The following is a 15,873-nucleotide window of genomic DNA, read 5'->3' on the forward strand; positions in this document are numbered from 1 at the left end:
TGCAAGGTGCAGATTTTGGACCCAGCACCCAAAGCTGTAACTGAGCGTGGGACTTCAGAGCTTCATCTGGGAACAGAGCCCCGCCCTGATGCTGGAAGCCACTCTGTGCTCCAAGTCCCGGCACAGGGAGGATGCAGGACAGCTCCCAGTGCTCGCCCTCTAACCCTCACAACCCCAAAGGCAGACAGTATGGGTCTCACGCAGGTTCGTGGTTCTTTCTCATGAATTGAAATCTCAGGGGTAAAACCTTGGGTCAGCTTTGGTGGGTGGCTCAGCCAGCTAGGGGCAGGGCGTTGGGCAAAGGGTGCATGTAAGCTGTGCTGTGGTACAAGGAACGCACTCAGTGGGTGATAATGAAAACTTCCTTTCTTACAGCGCGATTACGAAAAGGATGGTCTCGCTGGTGCTTCCAGCCACATAACCACAAAATCAATGGCTGCTCCTCCAGGCTGCGGTCTGAGCCCACTTCTGGTCCTGGTGGTAACTGCTCTGTCCACTCTGTTATCTCTATCTTTGGCAGAAACATCGTAGCTGCATTTAAAGAAAACAACATGGACATGTAAAAAGACAAAAAATTGAGTTATCTGTTTCCTGTTCTCTTGTACACCTCAAGTTCCGGTTTTAGGAGCCCAGTTGAGAAACAATTCCATCCGACTGGAGCTTTCTTTTTTTTTTTTTTTCCTTTTTTCTTTCAAGAAAGCTTCTTGTGATCTTTCAGGGCTTCTGTGGAGAACCCGAGGCAGTGCTACATTCCCAGCGGAGAAGGCTCTGGGGCACACTGTGTTGCCAAAGGACAGTGTGTAAATCTGATTGTAGAGCAATCTGGGGCCATGGTGTCCACCGCGGTGGTGGTGGTGGTGATGGTCACGGTTTTGATCTGACCAGCTGGAGAAGGAGTTGCCACTTCTAAAGATCCGTATCCATGTAATGGCTTTGAGTTCTAATGACATAAACTGCAACCTAACATAGATGACAAGCCTTTTTTTTGCTGTGCTACAAAGCGCGGATTCTCATGAAGAGTGACCTTTGTGGAAACAAGCTTGTGCCAATGTTCACCTTTTTATATGTGCTAGCATTTTCCATGCTAACGTTTATATACTGTAAACAGTTCTGTATTTGCCTGCAAAACAAAAAAGCGCCTGCCACATCCCAATGTAGTATCTGTCTCTTAGTCAACAGAGCGTGGGCGCGACACTTCACAGTACCTGGATCATGGAACGACCCTCTCCTAAGCCTCACCTGAGTGAGAAGCCCTTAAGTAGCAGGTGTCAAACATAGCCGAAACATCGCTCTAGAATTCTTTACATTTATGAGGTTATATGTAGACAAAACAGTTTTACTTCTAAGTGATTTCAACTCTTGGCTTTCTATATTTTGAAAGTAATGATACGGTCGTTTTTTTTACTGATGGTTTAATATAAAATATGTGGAACTTGTTTTCCTCTCCTAAGTTAGCTCCAGTACTCACTTGACAACTACAACTCAAAAGCAGACTCGGAGGGACCTCGTGGTCCAGAAGGAAGCTCTGTTGCATCCTCACAGTGGGGCAGGAGGATCCAGCACATCCCAGCGGTGTGTTCTGAAACACAAGGGTGCCCGCCTGTGAGCAGCCATGGCCGCTGGCAAACGTTCTGCCATGTCTGATGGCAGCCTTGCCATGGACGCAACCCAGAAGCTTGGTATCACCTGCCACAGGCCACTTTGATTAGAATGGGGCCCGAGGACATGGTTGTTTTCCCGAGGATCGTCTTTAAACCTGACCATGACGTCTTGGCCGCTGTTGGGTCTGGTAGGCCCGAGGGAACGCTTGCATCTTGTTTCTGTCCTCCGTGGCAGGTGGTGACCGACTACACAAAAACGAGAGAAAGGAGGTTTATGAATCAAGAGGATCGACATGAGGCCTGGGGTGCGGAGTTGGTTGGCACAGCGAAGCAGAACAGGACTCTGGGAATAAGGCAACCGGCTCTGACACCCGCATATCGTTCGTTCTCTTCCTCTAAAGAACAGACCCTAAAGTGCACTTTGGATGCCTGGTTTTAGATGGTGACACTCAGAATCAGCAGTATACCAGTACTGGTGGCGCGCTCTCCCACACTGACAAGACAAGACAGGCTTCTCCGTAGGCACGTGCTGGGGAGAGGCAGCTTTCTCCCCGTGTCGGCAGAGGGGCTGGAGGAGCAACCCCACGGCGCGCAGGTCTTAGCATCGCCCTTTGCCCGCTGAAGTTTGCCTTGAAAGATTCATCACACTACTGGGGGGAGGGAATCTATGAAATCCCAGGTAAAAGCATAGTCTTATAGCTCTCTTGGTGTTTGAAGTACATTTATAGCCAAATGTTAATAAACACAAATGTATAATACTCACCACCAACTTTTTTCACTTCCAAATGTTTTCAAGGGAAATTCATGAAACACCCAACTGTATTTGATTAGCAAGATTCCATAAAGACTCTGAATAAACACATTAAATGTGTCAAAATATTTGGAATGCCAGTCATCTATGAGGGCCTATCTCTTACAGAGCGTATTTAGTTTGGATTAAGGTATCTCTCTCTGTATCTACTCTGGACTAATTGCACGTGGGTCTGAGTCTGTGTGATCCACTGTAGAAAACTATTGATTTCTTCTGCAGTAAACAGCAGCTCTAATTAGCTTCAGATGACCAAAGAGGAAACGGGAGTTCTGAGTGCTAACAAGGGCAGGCTTTATCGAAGAATGCGTGGATATGCAACACACAAATTAAATTTTGAAAAGCCTCATCCATCACCAACAGAGACCTCATTTTTCTTCAGAAATAAAAGCTATATTAGAGTTATCAAATCCTCCGTTTGAAAAATAAATTGCTGATTAAATAAACTGGGAGTATCTTGTTCAGGGACCACACGTTAAGAGAGATTTTACAAAATCCAACCAAGCCAGTGCTTCTGCCAACCAGGATGTTGTCATTTTAACACAGTGACCCTGAAACACTGAAGCAGGCCAGTGATGTCTTTTTACCCGACTTCCTCTTGGAGTTTGTAAAAGCAAAAATGATTTACCTGTCCTTCAGTCCCTGTGTTGATGGACTGACTGTCCCTTGACCGGTGTTGGGGCCTCTTGCAGGAGGCGTCTTGTTGTAGTTGATGCTGATAGAAACAAAGAGAACAAGTTAGGCCTATGGAGCCCAGGACTCCCAGAGCAAGTCCAGCCGTCCCCTACTTAGAGAGGGAGAGGGACGGAGGGAGAGGCAATGTTGCCAGACTGATCAGAAGCACATTCAGTCCCCTTTGATGTTGAGTATCTTTGACCAATATGCATTGGAGTGTTTCCAGAGAGCACACGAAGGAAGAAGTGCACAATGTAGAGAAGGGGCTCAGAATGCCGAATGAATATTTTTCCATATCAGATTTTTTTCAAGCCTCTAATAGAAAAAGTCTACATTGCAAATTCCATAGTTTATTTTTTCATTGAGCATAGCAAAGTATATCCAGAGAGTGATAGGAATGTGGGTTCCATTTAATTTTCTTAAAATACACTTCATTTCCCTATAGTAAAAATGTCTTAGAAGTTGTGGCTGTGTGGTCATCTGATGAAGGACAGGCTCCTCTCTGGGGCCCCATGGCCTCTGACTGGGCCTGCTCCTGGGTTAGTGTGCTCCAGGGGTCAGGGCTCCCAGCTCTGTCTCCCTTCCTGCCTCCGTCAGACCCTCCCCACCACTCCATCTGCCGAGTTAGGAAAATGGAGGGCGGAAGCATTTTTGAGCCAGTGTGAAGTGCTTGGGAAACGAAACATAAGAGCAGTGGGAGTTTATATAATTAGCAACTTCTTTTCTCAGCACCCAACATAAAAACTATTTCCATTATTATTTACAAAATAGTAGCCTCGGGGGAGCCATCTTTTGGAAAGTAAGTCTTCATTCATTTTGTTAGATGTGCGTGACTTAGCTCCATGAACCGTGGGCCGGGAAAGGCTGCGTGGATGACACACGCCCCTCGCTCCTGGACGCCTTGCCCCATGGTCCTGGTTGCTCTTGCTTGCTTCTGCTCTTGGCTGTAGCCAGCGAGACCTTGGCAGAAGCGATGGCAACAGACTGGAGTGAACGAGCCCTGGCTCAGGCACTCCAGAGAAGCCCATCTGCAGAGGGCTTGAGAACGTGGATGGAGGGCAGAATCGAGGTGCAAGAGGCGGCCTGCACGCGTCACGCAGTCTGCTGATGGCCCTTGCTGACCGGAATCGGCAGCAAAGCAGCCAGGGTTTTCTGGATCAGGCAGCAATTCCTTCACAGGAAAGGAAAGCCAGGAATATCTGCAAAATCTCGCATCGAGCAGCTGGGGATTTTGCTGGCTGCTCGGAGGAGCTCCACTTTGTTCTGGTCCCCAAGACGCCCGGCACCTGTACACGTCTCGCCACACGCTGAGCTTGACCCGGCTTTTCTTCTCAAGAGACCACTCGTCTAAGTCTCCCGACTGGAATTCTTTTCACGGGACCCAAAGAGGGTCACAGCAGAGGCCTGAAATCTCCGGTTCTTGCCGCTGCCGCCAGCTGGGAATGCATTAGGTGGGGCATTTCATTCCCCAAGGACCGTTATCGGGAGACACTGGCCGACTCTACTCTCGTTCGTATCTGGAACGGACGCCTTCACCGCCCTCCCTCGTTCTTCGTGGCCTCCACATCTCACAGGGCCCCTGCCCAGCAAGTCCTCACCCTGAAACCGCGATTTCTATCCGATGTCTGTTTAGGATGGAGCGGCCCCTCTCCGGAGCTCGACAGTCTAAAGATGATCTTCATCCCCGACTAGGAATTGTGTGTGCCTCTCCCTCCTGAGCCCACTCTTCTCAGCTGGGGGCATCTTGTCTGCTATATCCTCACTGGAAGTCTCTTCTCCTCTCCAAGACAACACGGGGGTGGCTGGCCGGCAGGACGCGACACCTGCACTTCTGTTGGTTCCGAGACCCAGCCAGAGGGGTGGGGCCGGCGTACAACCCCTACTTCCATAAACCGCCTGCACAGAATCCCAGCCTGCTAATTGTCATCAAGGCCCCGGCCCCCTGAGATCTCCAAGCTCATTTGACCAGCACAGCTGTGACTTGGGCTGTGTGCCTCTGGCAGGTGCCACTATCAGCATCTTGTCCCACTGCCATGAGGAGTTTGTTTTTGTCCAAGGGCAGCTGCCAAGCCCAGCACCAGTATCAATAGAAGGTTCTGTTTCCTTTGCATCTCAGGCTGGGTTTTCCTACCGATTCCGTTTTTGGGTTGTGGAAGGAGCAGGATTCTGGGGAGAAACCATCAGCTTTCCATTCATTCTGATGTCTTTGCCTGCTCACCAGCCTGCCCCAGCCGGAAGCGTGACCCATACTAAGTATTTAAACAGCACTGGATGAGAAGTTTTGGGATAGCGGAGGGCTTTGTTGTCCTACAGTAGCGTGAACTGGCCCACTTGCATAACCCTGCTGGCATCCAGCTGTGTTTACCCGGATTTGTCCTCCTGAGATTATGGAGGGACAGACACCTGCGACCGAGACTCTTAAAGCATTTGGACCAAAACAACTTCACATCTGGCCCCCGTGTTTCCCACCCAGGAGGAGCTCAGCATGGCCAGCCAGGCCCAGCACATTCAGCTGTCCATCACCGAGGCCAGGACCCAAAGCTGGGTGGGCTTTGTGGGAAGTTAGCTCATGAGTCTGCCTAGATCTCGCCTTGCTGCGTGCGCGGTATGTGGGCAGAAGAGATGGGCCACTCTCCGGAGGATATCCTCTCCAGGGGCCACGTCAAGTGCTTGTCCATTGAGCACATTTCTTGAACGAGGGTTCCGAGTACATGAACCATCACTTGTAGCTCAAGTTCCCTGGTGCACATCTCTTCCAGATGGGCAGAAGCCTTTATTAGACGTGCTTTAGACTAAATTCTTTTTATAAATAGTCCATGCACCTGTTTTTCAGGTTCGTCTCCAAGACTAAGTCTCTGTCCACATTTGTGTTGTAGGAGAGCCCAGTGCACCCTCATTGGGGGAGGCAAACATATGACCCTCTTGCTGAGCCTGAAAAACCACCCTGAAGAACCCACATGATCCCTGTTCTGGGCCTCTGATGGCTGTGAGCTTAGTGGAGTGGCCAGAGCTGGCAGGTACCAGCCACGGTGCAGGCGGGATAAGACACTAGAAGTGCTTTAGCAAGGACAGAAACAACAGTGCTCAAACACAGCAAAACGCGAATGTGCACAGTGACCCCGATGCCCCCCCCCAACCCTAACATAGATCAGGGGAGAGGGGGAGGTAGGATAAGAGTTGGAAAATCCAATGGATGCTCTGGGTGTAGGAAACCCAGAGCTACAAATGCCTATATTCAGTAAGGTCAGGTTGGTCACCTAGGGCCAGGCCAGGATGACTGGAGCAGGTACAAGTGAGGGCGCTCTGGGCTGTGTCTGTGAAGTAGTAGGCAAAGCTCACATTTAATGCTGTGTGTGTGAGAGAGAGGGAGGGAGAGAGAGAAAGAATTGCTGCAGGGCTGCATGATCCAGCAGTATCTTCCTGGCTCGCAAAGCATGCCTGATCTCAAGGTTGGGTTTGTATTTTATTTTAGCCTTAGCTGAAGGCATTTCTCAAATGTGGCCAAAAAAAAAGAGAATGGAAACTGTAGCACCAAACCCCACGTCGCCCTTCCTTATTGGGCCGTGGCCTTGCTGGAATCCGGCCTTCCTGATGCGCTGGTCTGCATTCAGAAGTAGCCAGCTGTCCTCAGAGGGTTGAAGAAATGGCTTCAGCACCCTGACATCCGGGACCTTACAGTTCTCCTAATTATCTGTCTTTCTCCTCTTCTCCTTTCCTTCCCTGCGGGGAGTGGGGGAAGCACTTTTCGCCTGGGAGTTTGCTTTAAAGAGTTTCCCTGTCTCCTCTGTGTTATCCCTTGATATTGAAATTATTTTCTCTGTTTAATCCAACTCCTGCTGAGAAGCTGTGTGAGATTTAGGATGTGGGATTTTTTCTTGTACACTTTGGGATGTCTTGCATTTCTTACTCTTGCCCCGAGGGTACGTCTCGACTTCTGCTCGTTCTGTTTTATGCAGGTTAACACCACAGGTGGGATGGAAGAAGCCTTCTGATTTCTAGGATATTTTTAGAATTCTGTCCTAAGCCAGGGGTAGAGCGAGCTTCATTGAGAAGCCTCTGGTTACGAGAGGCGGCTGCTGAGCCGCTTCCCTCTGGGTCCCCACGTCCTGTCTTGTGTCGACGGAGGTTACACCTGTGGATGATGATCCATCTGTCTCGTCGTCTTGTGCGTCTGCGTTCACGAGGACACCTGTCCGTGCTCCTGGGCTCAGCCCCACGCTGCCTCCTCACACAGCTGTTTCTGCAGTGTGCTCTCTGGCTGACACCCGCAGAAGAACAAGGCGTGCGGAAGTACAAGGTTTGCATCTTGGGCTCCAACAGAGGTTTTTTGACTTCTGAGTTTCCTGTTAGCGGAGTGCTCAGGCTCAACAGAGTGGGCGTAGTCCCTTTGGCCATCCCTCCACCCAGAATATCCCAATAAACATTATTTTCTTTTGTAAAAAAAATATTGTGGTATCTCTTTTTTCTTCATTTATTGGAGAATTCATTCATGGGAAATCTGCACATCTAAGGAGCCTGGTGACAATGTCTTGGGGTTTCCTGACAGCAGATGAGGACGGAGTAGCCGGCACACAGGCTCTGGGGCCCAGGTGTTTCAACTGTGGCACTGGTGACATTGGAGGCCAGGTCATTATTTGTAGGTAGGGGGTGGGGAGTGGTGGGTGTCAGCATTTGTATAGGGTTGACGCTTAGTAGCATCAGTGGGCAGCCCCTGTCCCCACTCGTGATCAAAAATATCTTCAGACATCGCTAGTATCCCCTGGGTGGGACGGAAGTACCCTGGCACCACTATCTTGGACCCAAGTGAATCACTTGGGATACCACCAGGAGCTGGGTGTAGTGTAGAAGCCACATGTGCTGCTGGTTCATCTGCCCTCATTGTCCCGAGTCACACTGGATGAGTTGTAGAGCCTTACACAAAGTACATATTTTGATAGAAGATTAGAGACTTCCAAACTTTTTTAAACTCTAGCATCTTTGGTCAGTCCCAGGCCAGGAAAAATCACCTAAGGTCACATAAGGCAGGATTTTGCGCTCTGAATTAGGATCATGGCAGTGGCTTCTCCAACTCTAAGCCCCTGTCTTACCGGTGAAGTCATCAACTCTGGCATCCTTCTGTCAAGACCCGGCTCATTCATTTCACCACTGTTGTGGGCCTCGGGGTGCAACTTCCAATCATGAAACCCGCCCCGTGCCACACAGGGGCCTGCGGCTCCCTCGGGAGCTTTTTCACTCCACAGGGCTTCCCTCCTATCTGGCATCTCGGCCTGCTTTCAGACCGCTGCGTGTAGAGTGATTTAAGATCAGGCTGCACAGAGTCCCAGGTTGGTTGGGATAAAGACGTGCAAGCATTTGGACCTGGGCCTGGGGTTTTAAAAGGAAACAAAAGCCCAGATCTAGGCAGCTCATGCGGCTCTGGGCTTCTCGGGGCAACCGGGGCAGAAATCCCCAAGTTCCTTCCCAGAGCAATGAAGCCCTGTGGGTTAGCACAGGTGTGGCTGGGATGTTCCCAGAGTCCTCAAGCAGCTGTGTGAACGGGGGAGGACTCGGCGCACTGAGCGCCCTGGGGACCCGGAGCATCCGCCCACAGCCTTCGGTTCCTGCTCTGATCTCCGAACACAGCCAGGGCCTCAGGATGCAGCGGATAGAAATTTTAGGAGGCGGAACAAGAAACGTCTAATAAAACCCAGAGAGAAATGCCAAGAAAGTGAATAAAAGCAGTGACAGAGACAAGATGCTAGGCGGCTTGTGGTTGGTGACATAAATTAAGCATAAACAAAAAACACAGTGATGTGCGAGATGCAAGCAGAAGCGGTCATAAAAGTGACAAAAACTGCCAGTGCCGGCTGCATCTGTGCTTTGTCCACATCAGAATTCTCCCATCTGGGCTCGTAGACAGAACTCCCCGTGCTTCACAGACAAGGTAAGTAAGTGCTTGGCCCGAGAATATTTGGGGTGCTTATGTAAATAGGAACACTGTTTTTAGAACACTGACAGTAAGTACTCTAACTGAAAGCCCCACTGTCTTTAAGTAGTCCCCGGCGTAGACTCTCCTACATTCTTCCACGGTGTGTACAGACGTGTCCTCATCCCAGAGTCATGGGTAATAGCAAAATACAGAATCACCTGTGAACTGGTTACAGAACTTCCGGGACGAGGGAGTGTTAGGCAGCTACTATGGAGAAAGGCAGGCTGGAGTATATGAGGCGGCAGGCATGGGGTCATGAAGACGCAGCCCTACTGTGCACAGTTTAGAAAGCAACAGAGGAGGGGCAGGCCCTTTTCACCGTGGTTAAGGTGCTGCTTAGGATTCCCACATTCCATGTCAGGGTTCCAGGGTTCAAGTCCCGGCTCCACTTCTCATTGCAGCTTCCTACTAACACGCAGTCTGGGGTCAACAGGTAGTAGTCTAAGTAGTTGGGTCCTGGCCCAGGCTGAGTTCCGCCCTCCTGGCTTTGGCCTGGCCCAGCTTGGCTATTGTGGCCATCTGGGGAGTAAACCAGCAGAGGGAAGATCCTCTCTGCTTTGCAAATAAAAATAAATTTCAAAAAATTAGGAAGATCATTGTTACATACAGAAGTTAGACACTAGGTAATCACAGATAAGCAGATGGGTAAGGATAGCCTGACTGGTCAACAGATAGACGATGTAATAAATCAATCGCTAGATGAATATTTTCTGGATACATGGTTTTTCCTGTGTACATACATTATTTTTAATATTTATTTATTTATTTATTTAAAAAGCAGAGTGGGCGAGAGGGAGAGAGACCTTCTATCTGCTGGTTCACTCCCCAGATTTGCCCACAAAAGCTGGGTCTGGCCCAGGCCAAAGCCAGGAGCCAGCAACTCCATCTGGGTCTCCCACATGGGGGGGGGGCAGGCACTTGGACCATCCCCCGCCGCTTTCCCAGGTGCATTAGCGCACAAGCTGGCTCTGAAGCAGAGCGGCTGGAACTCAAACTGACGCTCCCAGGTGGGATGCCAGTGTCGCAAGTGGCAGCTTAATCCTGTGCGTCATGATGCAGCCCCTACAGTCATGATTTTTTGAGAATAAGTAGTAAAGGGAAGACACAAAGCAACTTGGGAAGTGAGCTCAGAATCTGAGCCTGGCTCTTTACAGGAGGCTGATGTGGCTATGGCTCAGAGCACTCCCTGGCTGGACGGTTCCTTCAGCAGCCAGCAAAGCCCTGCCCAGCCCTGGAGATGCCCTCGCCAGCACCTCTTGCAGGATTCATTGTTGCAATTTGGGCAAGAGGCACCCGTGGGCACCTGCTGTGCACTGTGCCCATAGGAAAGGTTTTCTGTAATTCCTCGCCTTCTGTTTGCCGCACTGGGTGAGTCATCTTCAGGCAGGACCTTCCGGGCTGGGTCTGCTTTTCCAAGGCATTAACCTTGATCTGCAGACACTGCCCCCAAAGGGTTCCCTAGACTCCCTATGCCGGCTGTCAGTCATGGGTGCTCATCTCGCACCAGCCCAGGGATGGATGGGCTGTGCGAACGGGATCCTGTTCAGTCCTCACAGCAACTCATAGAACTCATTTCATTTTGAAGCCAAGGAGACTGATGCTCAGAGAAGGCAAGAGACCAGTACAAAGCCGCACAGCCCAGGTGGGACCTGATAGCTGTTTGCTGATGCCCACACCCATTTCAACTCTTCTGCTCTGCTCTCAGGGCTTGTGGGGAGCAGGGACGCTCACAGGTATACCCCATCCACCATGTCCCCACCGCATTTCCTCCCAGCTGCCTTTGGAGCCACTCTGAGAACAGGCTAAAGTGGCACATTGCAGTATGAGCTTGTCTTTGAAAGATAATTAGATGGTCTCCCTCGCCTTAAGGAAAAGAACAGCAGATTAAAAAAGAAATATGACGAGGTTTCCAAGTGCCAGCACTGCTCCCCGGAGAGACACACTTCCATTTCAGTCCCTCATTCCAGACATGAAACCAATTAAAGTAGTTGCAACATACACAGACAGTTAACACCAAGTGGCAAAAGCCTGCCTAAGTGATTTAAAGAGCTCATTACCCACTGCCTGTGCCCAAACATCGCTGGCCTGTGCCTGGACAACGGGAGATGTTCTGCCCAGCTTGGACTTGTTAGGCTGCCCGGTCACCCCCACACCTCTTCTGTCCGCAGCACACAAAGGACATCCAAGAGAAGGTGGGTAGGGCAGCCTTGTGGTAAACGGAAATAAATGATTTTGATGGGAAAAAAACTTGAAATCCATGCATTGGAGAGGCTTTCAGAAAGTTTATGAAAAAGTACATGGATTTTAAATTTTTTTGCACCAAAACTTATCTCTTATTTCTGTTGTCTGTGAGCTTTCCAAAGTCTCTTCCGACTTCTGACCTCTGGCAGGGTTAAGGCTAAGGAAAATCTCTCGGCTGCTCATTCCTGTCTGGCCCTAGCTTTGACCTCAGTCACTTGTGGCGCTCACCTGGACAGCCTACAGGACAAGAGAGGAGACAGCATCGTGCCCACCTGACCCCCACCAGGCAGTTCCCCTCACCTGCTTCTTGGACCTGGGGCGCCCACCTTTGAAGTGAACAGACCAAGGTCGGTGGCAGGAAGTGGGTTTTATTCCTTGATTTCAAGGAGTTCCTTCCAGCTGGAAGAATGGAGCTTCCAGACCATTCCCAGGCTGGGAATTTGTCAGGTGTCTCTGACAGCGTCAGGGTGCCGCCAACCCACAGCAGAGTGCCGGGGTGGGGTCCTGCACCTGCTTTTGGATCCAGCTTCTGCTGAAGTGCACCCTGGGAGGAAGCAGGTGATGGCTCGGGTAGGTGGGCGCCTGCCATTCAGTGAGAGTCCCGGATTGACTTCCAGGCTCCTGGCTTCAGACACTTGGAGAGTGATTCTCTTTCTCCCTCTCCTCGCACCCCTGCCTTTCAAATAAATAAATAATGAAAGTTAAAAAAAAAGGGGGGGGGCCACCACCCGGACCAAGGAGGAGAGGTAAACCAGGCAAGAGGAGCTGTTGTGCTGTGTGGTTCTCAAAGGTTTGCTTCCCGGCCGGCGCCACGGCTCACTAGGCTAATCCTCCACCTAGCGGCACTGGCACCCCGGGTTCTAGTCCCGGTTGCTCCTCTTCCAGTCCAACTCTCTGCTGTGGCCCGGGAGGGCAGTGGAGGATGGTCCAAGTCCTTGGGCCCTGCACCCACATGGGAGACCAGGAGAAGCACCTGGCTCCTGGCTTCAGATCAGCGCGGTGCGCCGGCCGCAGCCGCCATTGAGGGGTGAACCAATGGAAAAAAAGGAAGACCTTTCTCTCTGTCTCTCACTGTCCACTCCGCTTGTCAAAACAAAAAACAAAAACAAAAAACAAACAAACAAACAAAAACAAAGGTTAACTTCCCCTTCTGGTCAGCTGGAAGAGACTCTCTGACCTCCCAGGTTTGCGTCTGCTCTTCCAAGACATCTCTGCCCCTGGGGGGGGGGGTCTGTGGCTGCCCAGACGACGCCCACATAAACTTGGGGGTGCTTCACACTTTGCAGGGCATCAGCACACCTGGGTGCCCCTGCTGGCTGGGAAGGCAGCTGATCACCCCCGTTCTCTGGATGCAGAGAGGCCTGGTGTGCCTCTGTCGGGCAGTGGCCAAGGAGCCCCTGCAGCCCAGCCCCCCAGGGCAGAGTCTCCTCCTTCAGCTCCCGCTCCCTCTCCTTGCATCTTCCCACTCCCATGGGAATTGCACTGTCCGCGTTCGCCAAGCACACCCATCACCGAGCTTTTCAAGCTGTTCTTTACATTCTGGGGCCTGGGGGATAGCCAGCTTCAGGCCTCCAGGGATCTCACTGTGTGCTGGCCCCTGGCTCACAAGCCTCAGCCTTAGGGATGCTGGGAGCTTCATACATGCAGTACACAGGTGGGATGTGGCTTCCTCGCTAGGCATGAGCACTAAAAGCAAGGTCTGGGGCTGGGACCACAGGGAGGTACCAGTGCTGCCCCCTGGTGGACCCCTTACCTCCAGGAGCTGGGCGTCCTGGGAACGCTCCCACCCAGCTTGCCTCACCCGCAGAACCTGCCTGGAGCCAGCCAAGTCCAGACTGCTCCCCATCACCATCCGGGCCCTCCAGATCCACTCACAGCCCCCACTGTCCACTCTGTTGGGTCCCTGCTTGGTCCTCTGTTTCCCCAGGGCACCTTCCCCCACTGCTGGCTCCCTCTTCTTAGGACATCGCTCCTCCCCTTACGTGAGTTGGATGGCAAGAAGTGGTCAGTTCCAAGTGTCACGGGTTGGAAACGCACTGACTCCCTAACCTAGCGATCCTCACAGTTCAGCAACACGGCACACTGAGTGTGGGCTGTTTCCTGGTGAGTGGCGGACTGGCTGGGAGCTGTGTTCATTGGCATCACAAGACGTGTCAGCCCACACAGCGCTGGCCTGGACAGAGTGCAAGAGACAACATTTGGAGTATGTGACGACTTCTACCAAACACTTGTCACTTTCCTACCACTGCCAGGTTGGACAGGCGCAAGCCCAGCTGCCCTCAGGCAGGGACTGGCTGTCACTCTGACCATGGCTGTTCCCACAAGGCAGGTGCTGTTGTTGTCTGTTGTGCTCAGAAAGTAGACTCCAGATTAAGGAGCTTAGCAAAGCTCCACGGTCAGAGGAGTCCCCCCCACCCCATGCCGGATTCTAGCCAGGCAGCCGGTTTTGAGGGTCTCCGTTGTCACCTTGGTATTATCCCAGCTTCAGAAATGGATTCCTGCAAAATACATCATTTCTTGAAGTGACAAAGGGATCTGATCTTTAGGGAAACCTGAAATGGTAAACAGGTAATCCTCAGGCACCAAGAGCAAGCTCTGGATGTGTGGGGTTACTTTCTTCATTGGGATTCACCCAAACAGAGCCAGCCCTCAGGCGGTCACCTCACTGCCGATGTCTTCGAAAGTTCTGACCCCTGACCTTGCTGCTCCGTCTTCCCATGCGGCTCCATGTGCTGCAAGGTGCGGTCCTCATCCCTCTGCTCCTTTCTTCCTGTCCTCTCTCCTCGGGAGAGCTCATGTAGTCCCCAGTCCCAGTGGCACCTGGAGCAGGTGACGCGATGCTGCCTGCCATGGGATCCCACTCAGTCTCCAGTATTTCCAGCCTCCCTGGGAAGAACCTGCCACTCCGCAAATCCACCTGCCACAGATAGCCATCATCCTTGTCCCACTCCAAGCCTTCCCACTATGGATGAATGCGCTCAGTTATCCGGGTTTGGGGAGACAGTAGAGGGTTAAAGAACAGGGCTGCCTTCTTCCTGCCCTCACACAGCAATGCGGAGAGAATTTGAGCATCATCAAGAACCCATGCTGGTGACAAGTGCTGCCAGACTCCTCAGCTGTAGAATCAGGACAATGACACTTACATCATCAGGTGGTTCTGAGGATGCCGTAGGCAATACATGCGAGGTGCCCAGGTCACTGCAAGGGGGTCACTACAGTGAAGTAACTAGGCTACAGGAGGAAAGGGCCCAGGAGTGGCTTTAGTCTGGGTGACCAGAGGAAGTCTCTCCAAGGAGGTATCCCTGGATGTAAAAGTTAGGAAGTTAGGCAAGAGCACATGAGGCAGGGGCCGGCACTGTGGTGCAGCAGGTTAAAGCCCTGGCCTGAAGCACCTGTCGGTTCTAATCCCTGCTGCTCCTCTTCTGATCCAGCTCTCTGCTGTGGCCTGGGAAAGCAGTAAAAGATGGCCTAAGTCCTTGGGCCCCTGCACCTGCGTGGGAGACCTAGAGGAAGCTCCTGGCTTTGGATTGGCGTAGCTCTGGCCATTGCGGCCATCTGGGGCATGAAGAAGCGGTTGGAAGACCTCTCTCGCTGTCTCTACCTAACTCTGTCTTTCAAATAAATAAAATAAATCTTTAAAGAAAACGAGCACATGAGGCGGCAAGAGAGCATCAGGGCCGTGGCCGAGGTGGGAACGGACAGAGTGTGATAAAAAGCAGGGCCACCAGGACTGCAGGACAGGGTGACAGATGGACACGGTGGGAGAGGCCGGCAGGGCCAGACCCCGGGAGATGTCCCAGTGCTGTTGGTGGGAGAGTGCCCTCGTGCTCACGTGTAGGGTAAAGAGGCAGAGAGAACAAGTGGGGACCGAGGCCATCATCCATGCAGAGAGGATGGGGCCCCTTCTGGGACGATCAGAGAGGACACAAGGCCACCAGAAGCCTTCAGGACAACTCAGGGCCTTGAGGAGAAGGGTGAGCAAGGGGGAACCCCTTCCTGGGGGGGGGGGCTTTGCAGAGGATGGGTTCATGAGGCAGCAGCAGATTCCAGAAGGGTGGAGAGGAAGAGAACCCACAATCCCCCTGTTATATGTGCAGGGTGCCTGTGACCCCGCCCCCACCAGCCTCCAACTGCAGGCTCCGTCTGACTTTCCTCTCTTTCCCCGTCTCCCATCAGCCAGAGGCCTGGCCTTCCCTCAAGGGCTGTCATCTGCAGCAGCCCCCAACCTTCCTCCCACACACTCCTCTTCCCGACTGCCCTGTCCCCAGAGCTGTCAGGCCTCCCAGCTCTGGCTCCAGGCTACCTCTATGTGTCCAGTAGGCAGATTGACCATCCTCTACACAGGGCCCCTCCCACATCCACCTGCTGCTACCACCACCCATGCCTCAACTCCACTCTGGGAAGCCTTCCAAGTCACTGCCGGGAATGAGTTCCCCATTCTTGGGGCACCCACAGCTCTCAGGGTGCCGCACGCTCACTCCTGCCCATGCTTCTGCATGACCTGACATTGTCACTCGATTCTACTGTGATCACAGGAGTCTCCCACCCCCCGGAAAGAGAGGACAGACCCCTCTGCCCAA

General features: G+C 52.0%; 1 protein-coding gene across 2 annotated transcripts in view; it reads left to right on the forward strand.

Annotated features, from left to right (window-relative positions):
- Positions 1-7,493, forward strand: part of GFRA1 (GDNF family receptor alpha 1) — a 228,979-nt gene extending 221,486 nt beyond the window's left edge. For both annotated transcript variants that reach the window (XM_062214549.1, XM_062214550.1), the window contains one exon: positions 376-7,493. In XM_062214549.1, the coding sequence (XP_062070533.1) occupies positions 376-531 (156 nt within the window). In that variant the 3' untranslated portion in view covers positions 532-7,493. The remainder of the gene's footprint in view (positions 1-375) is intronic.
- The last annotated feature ends 8,380 nt before the right edge of the window (positions 7,494-15,873 follow it).

The sequence above is a fragment of the Lepus europaeus genome, chromosome 17, assembly GCF_033115175.1.
Source record: "Lepus europaeus isolate LE1 chromosome 17, mLepTim1.pri, whole genome shotgun sequence".
NCBI classification, from domain to species: Eukaryota; Metazoa; Chordata; class Mammalia; order Lagomorpha; family Leporidae; genus Lepus; species Lepus europaeus.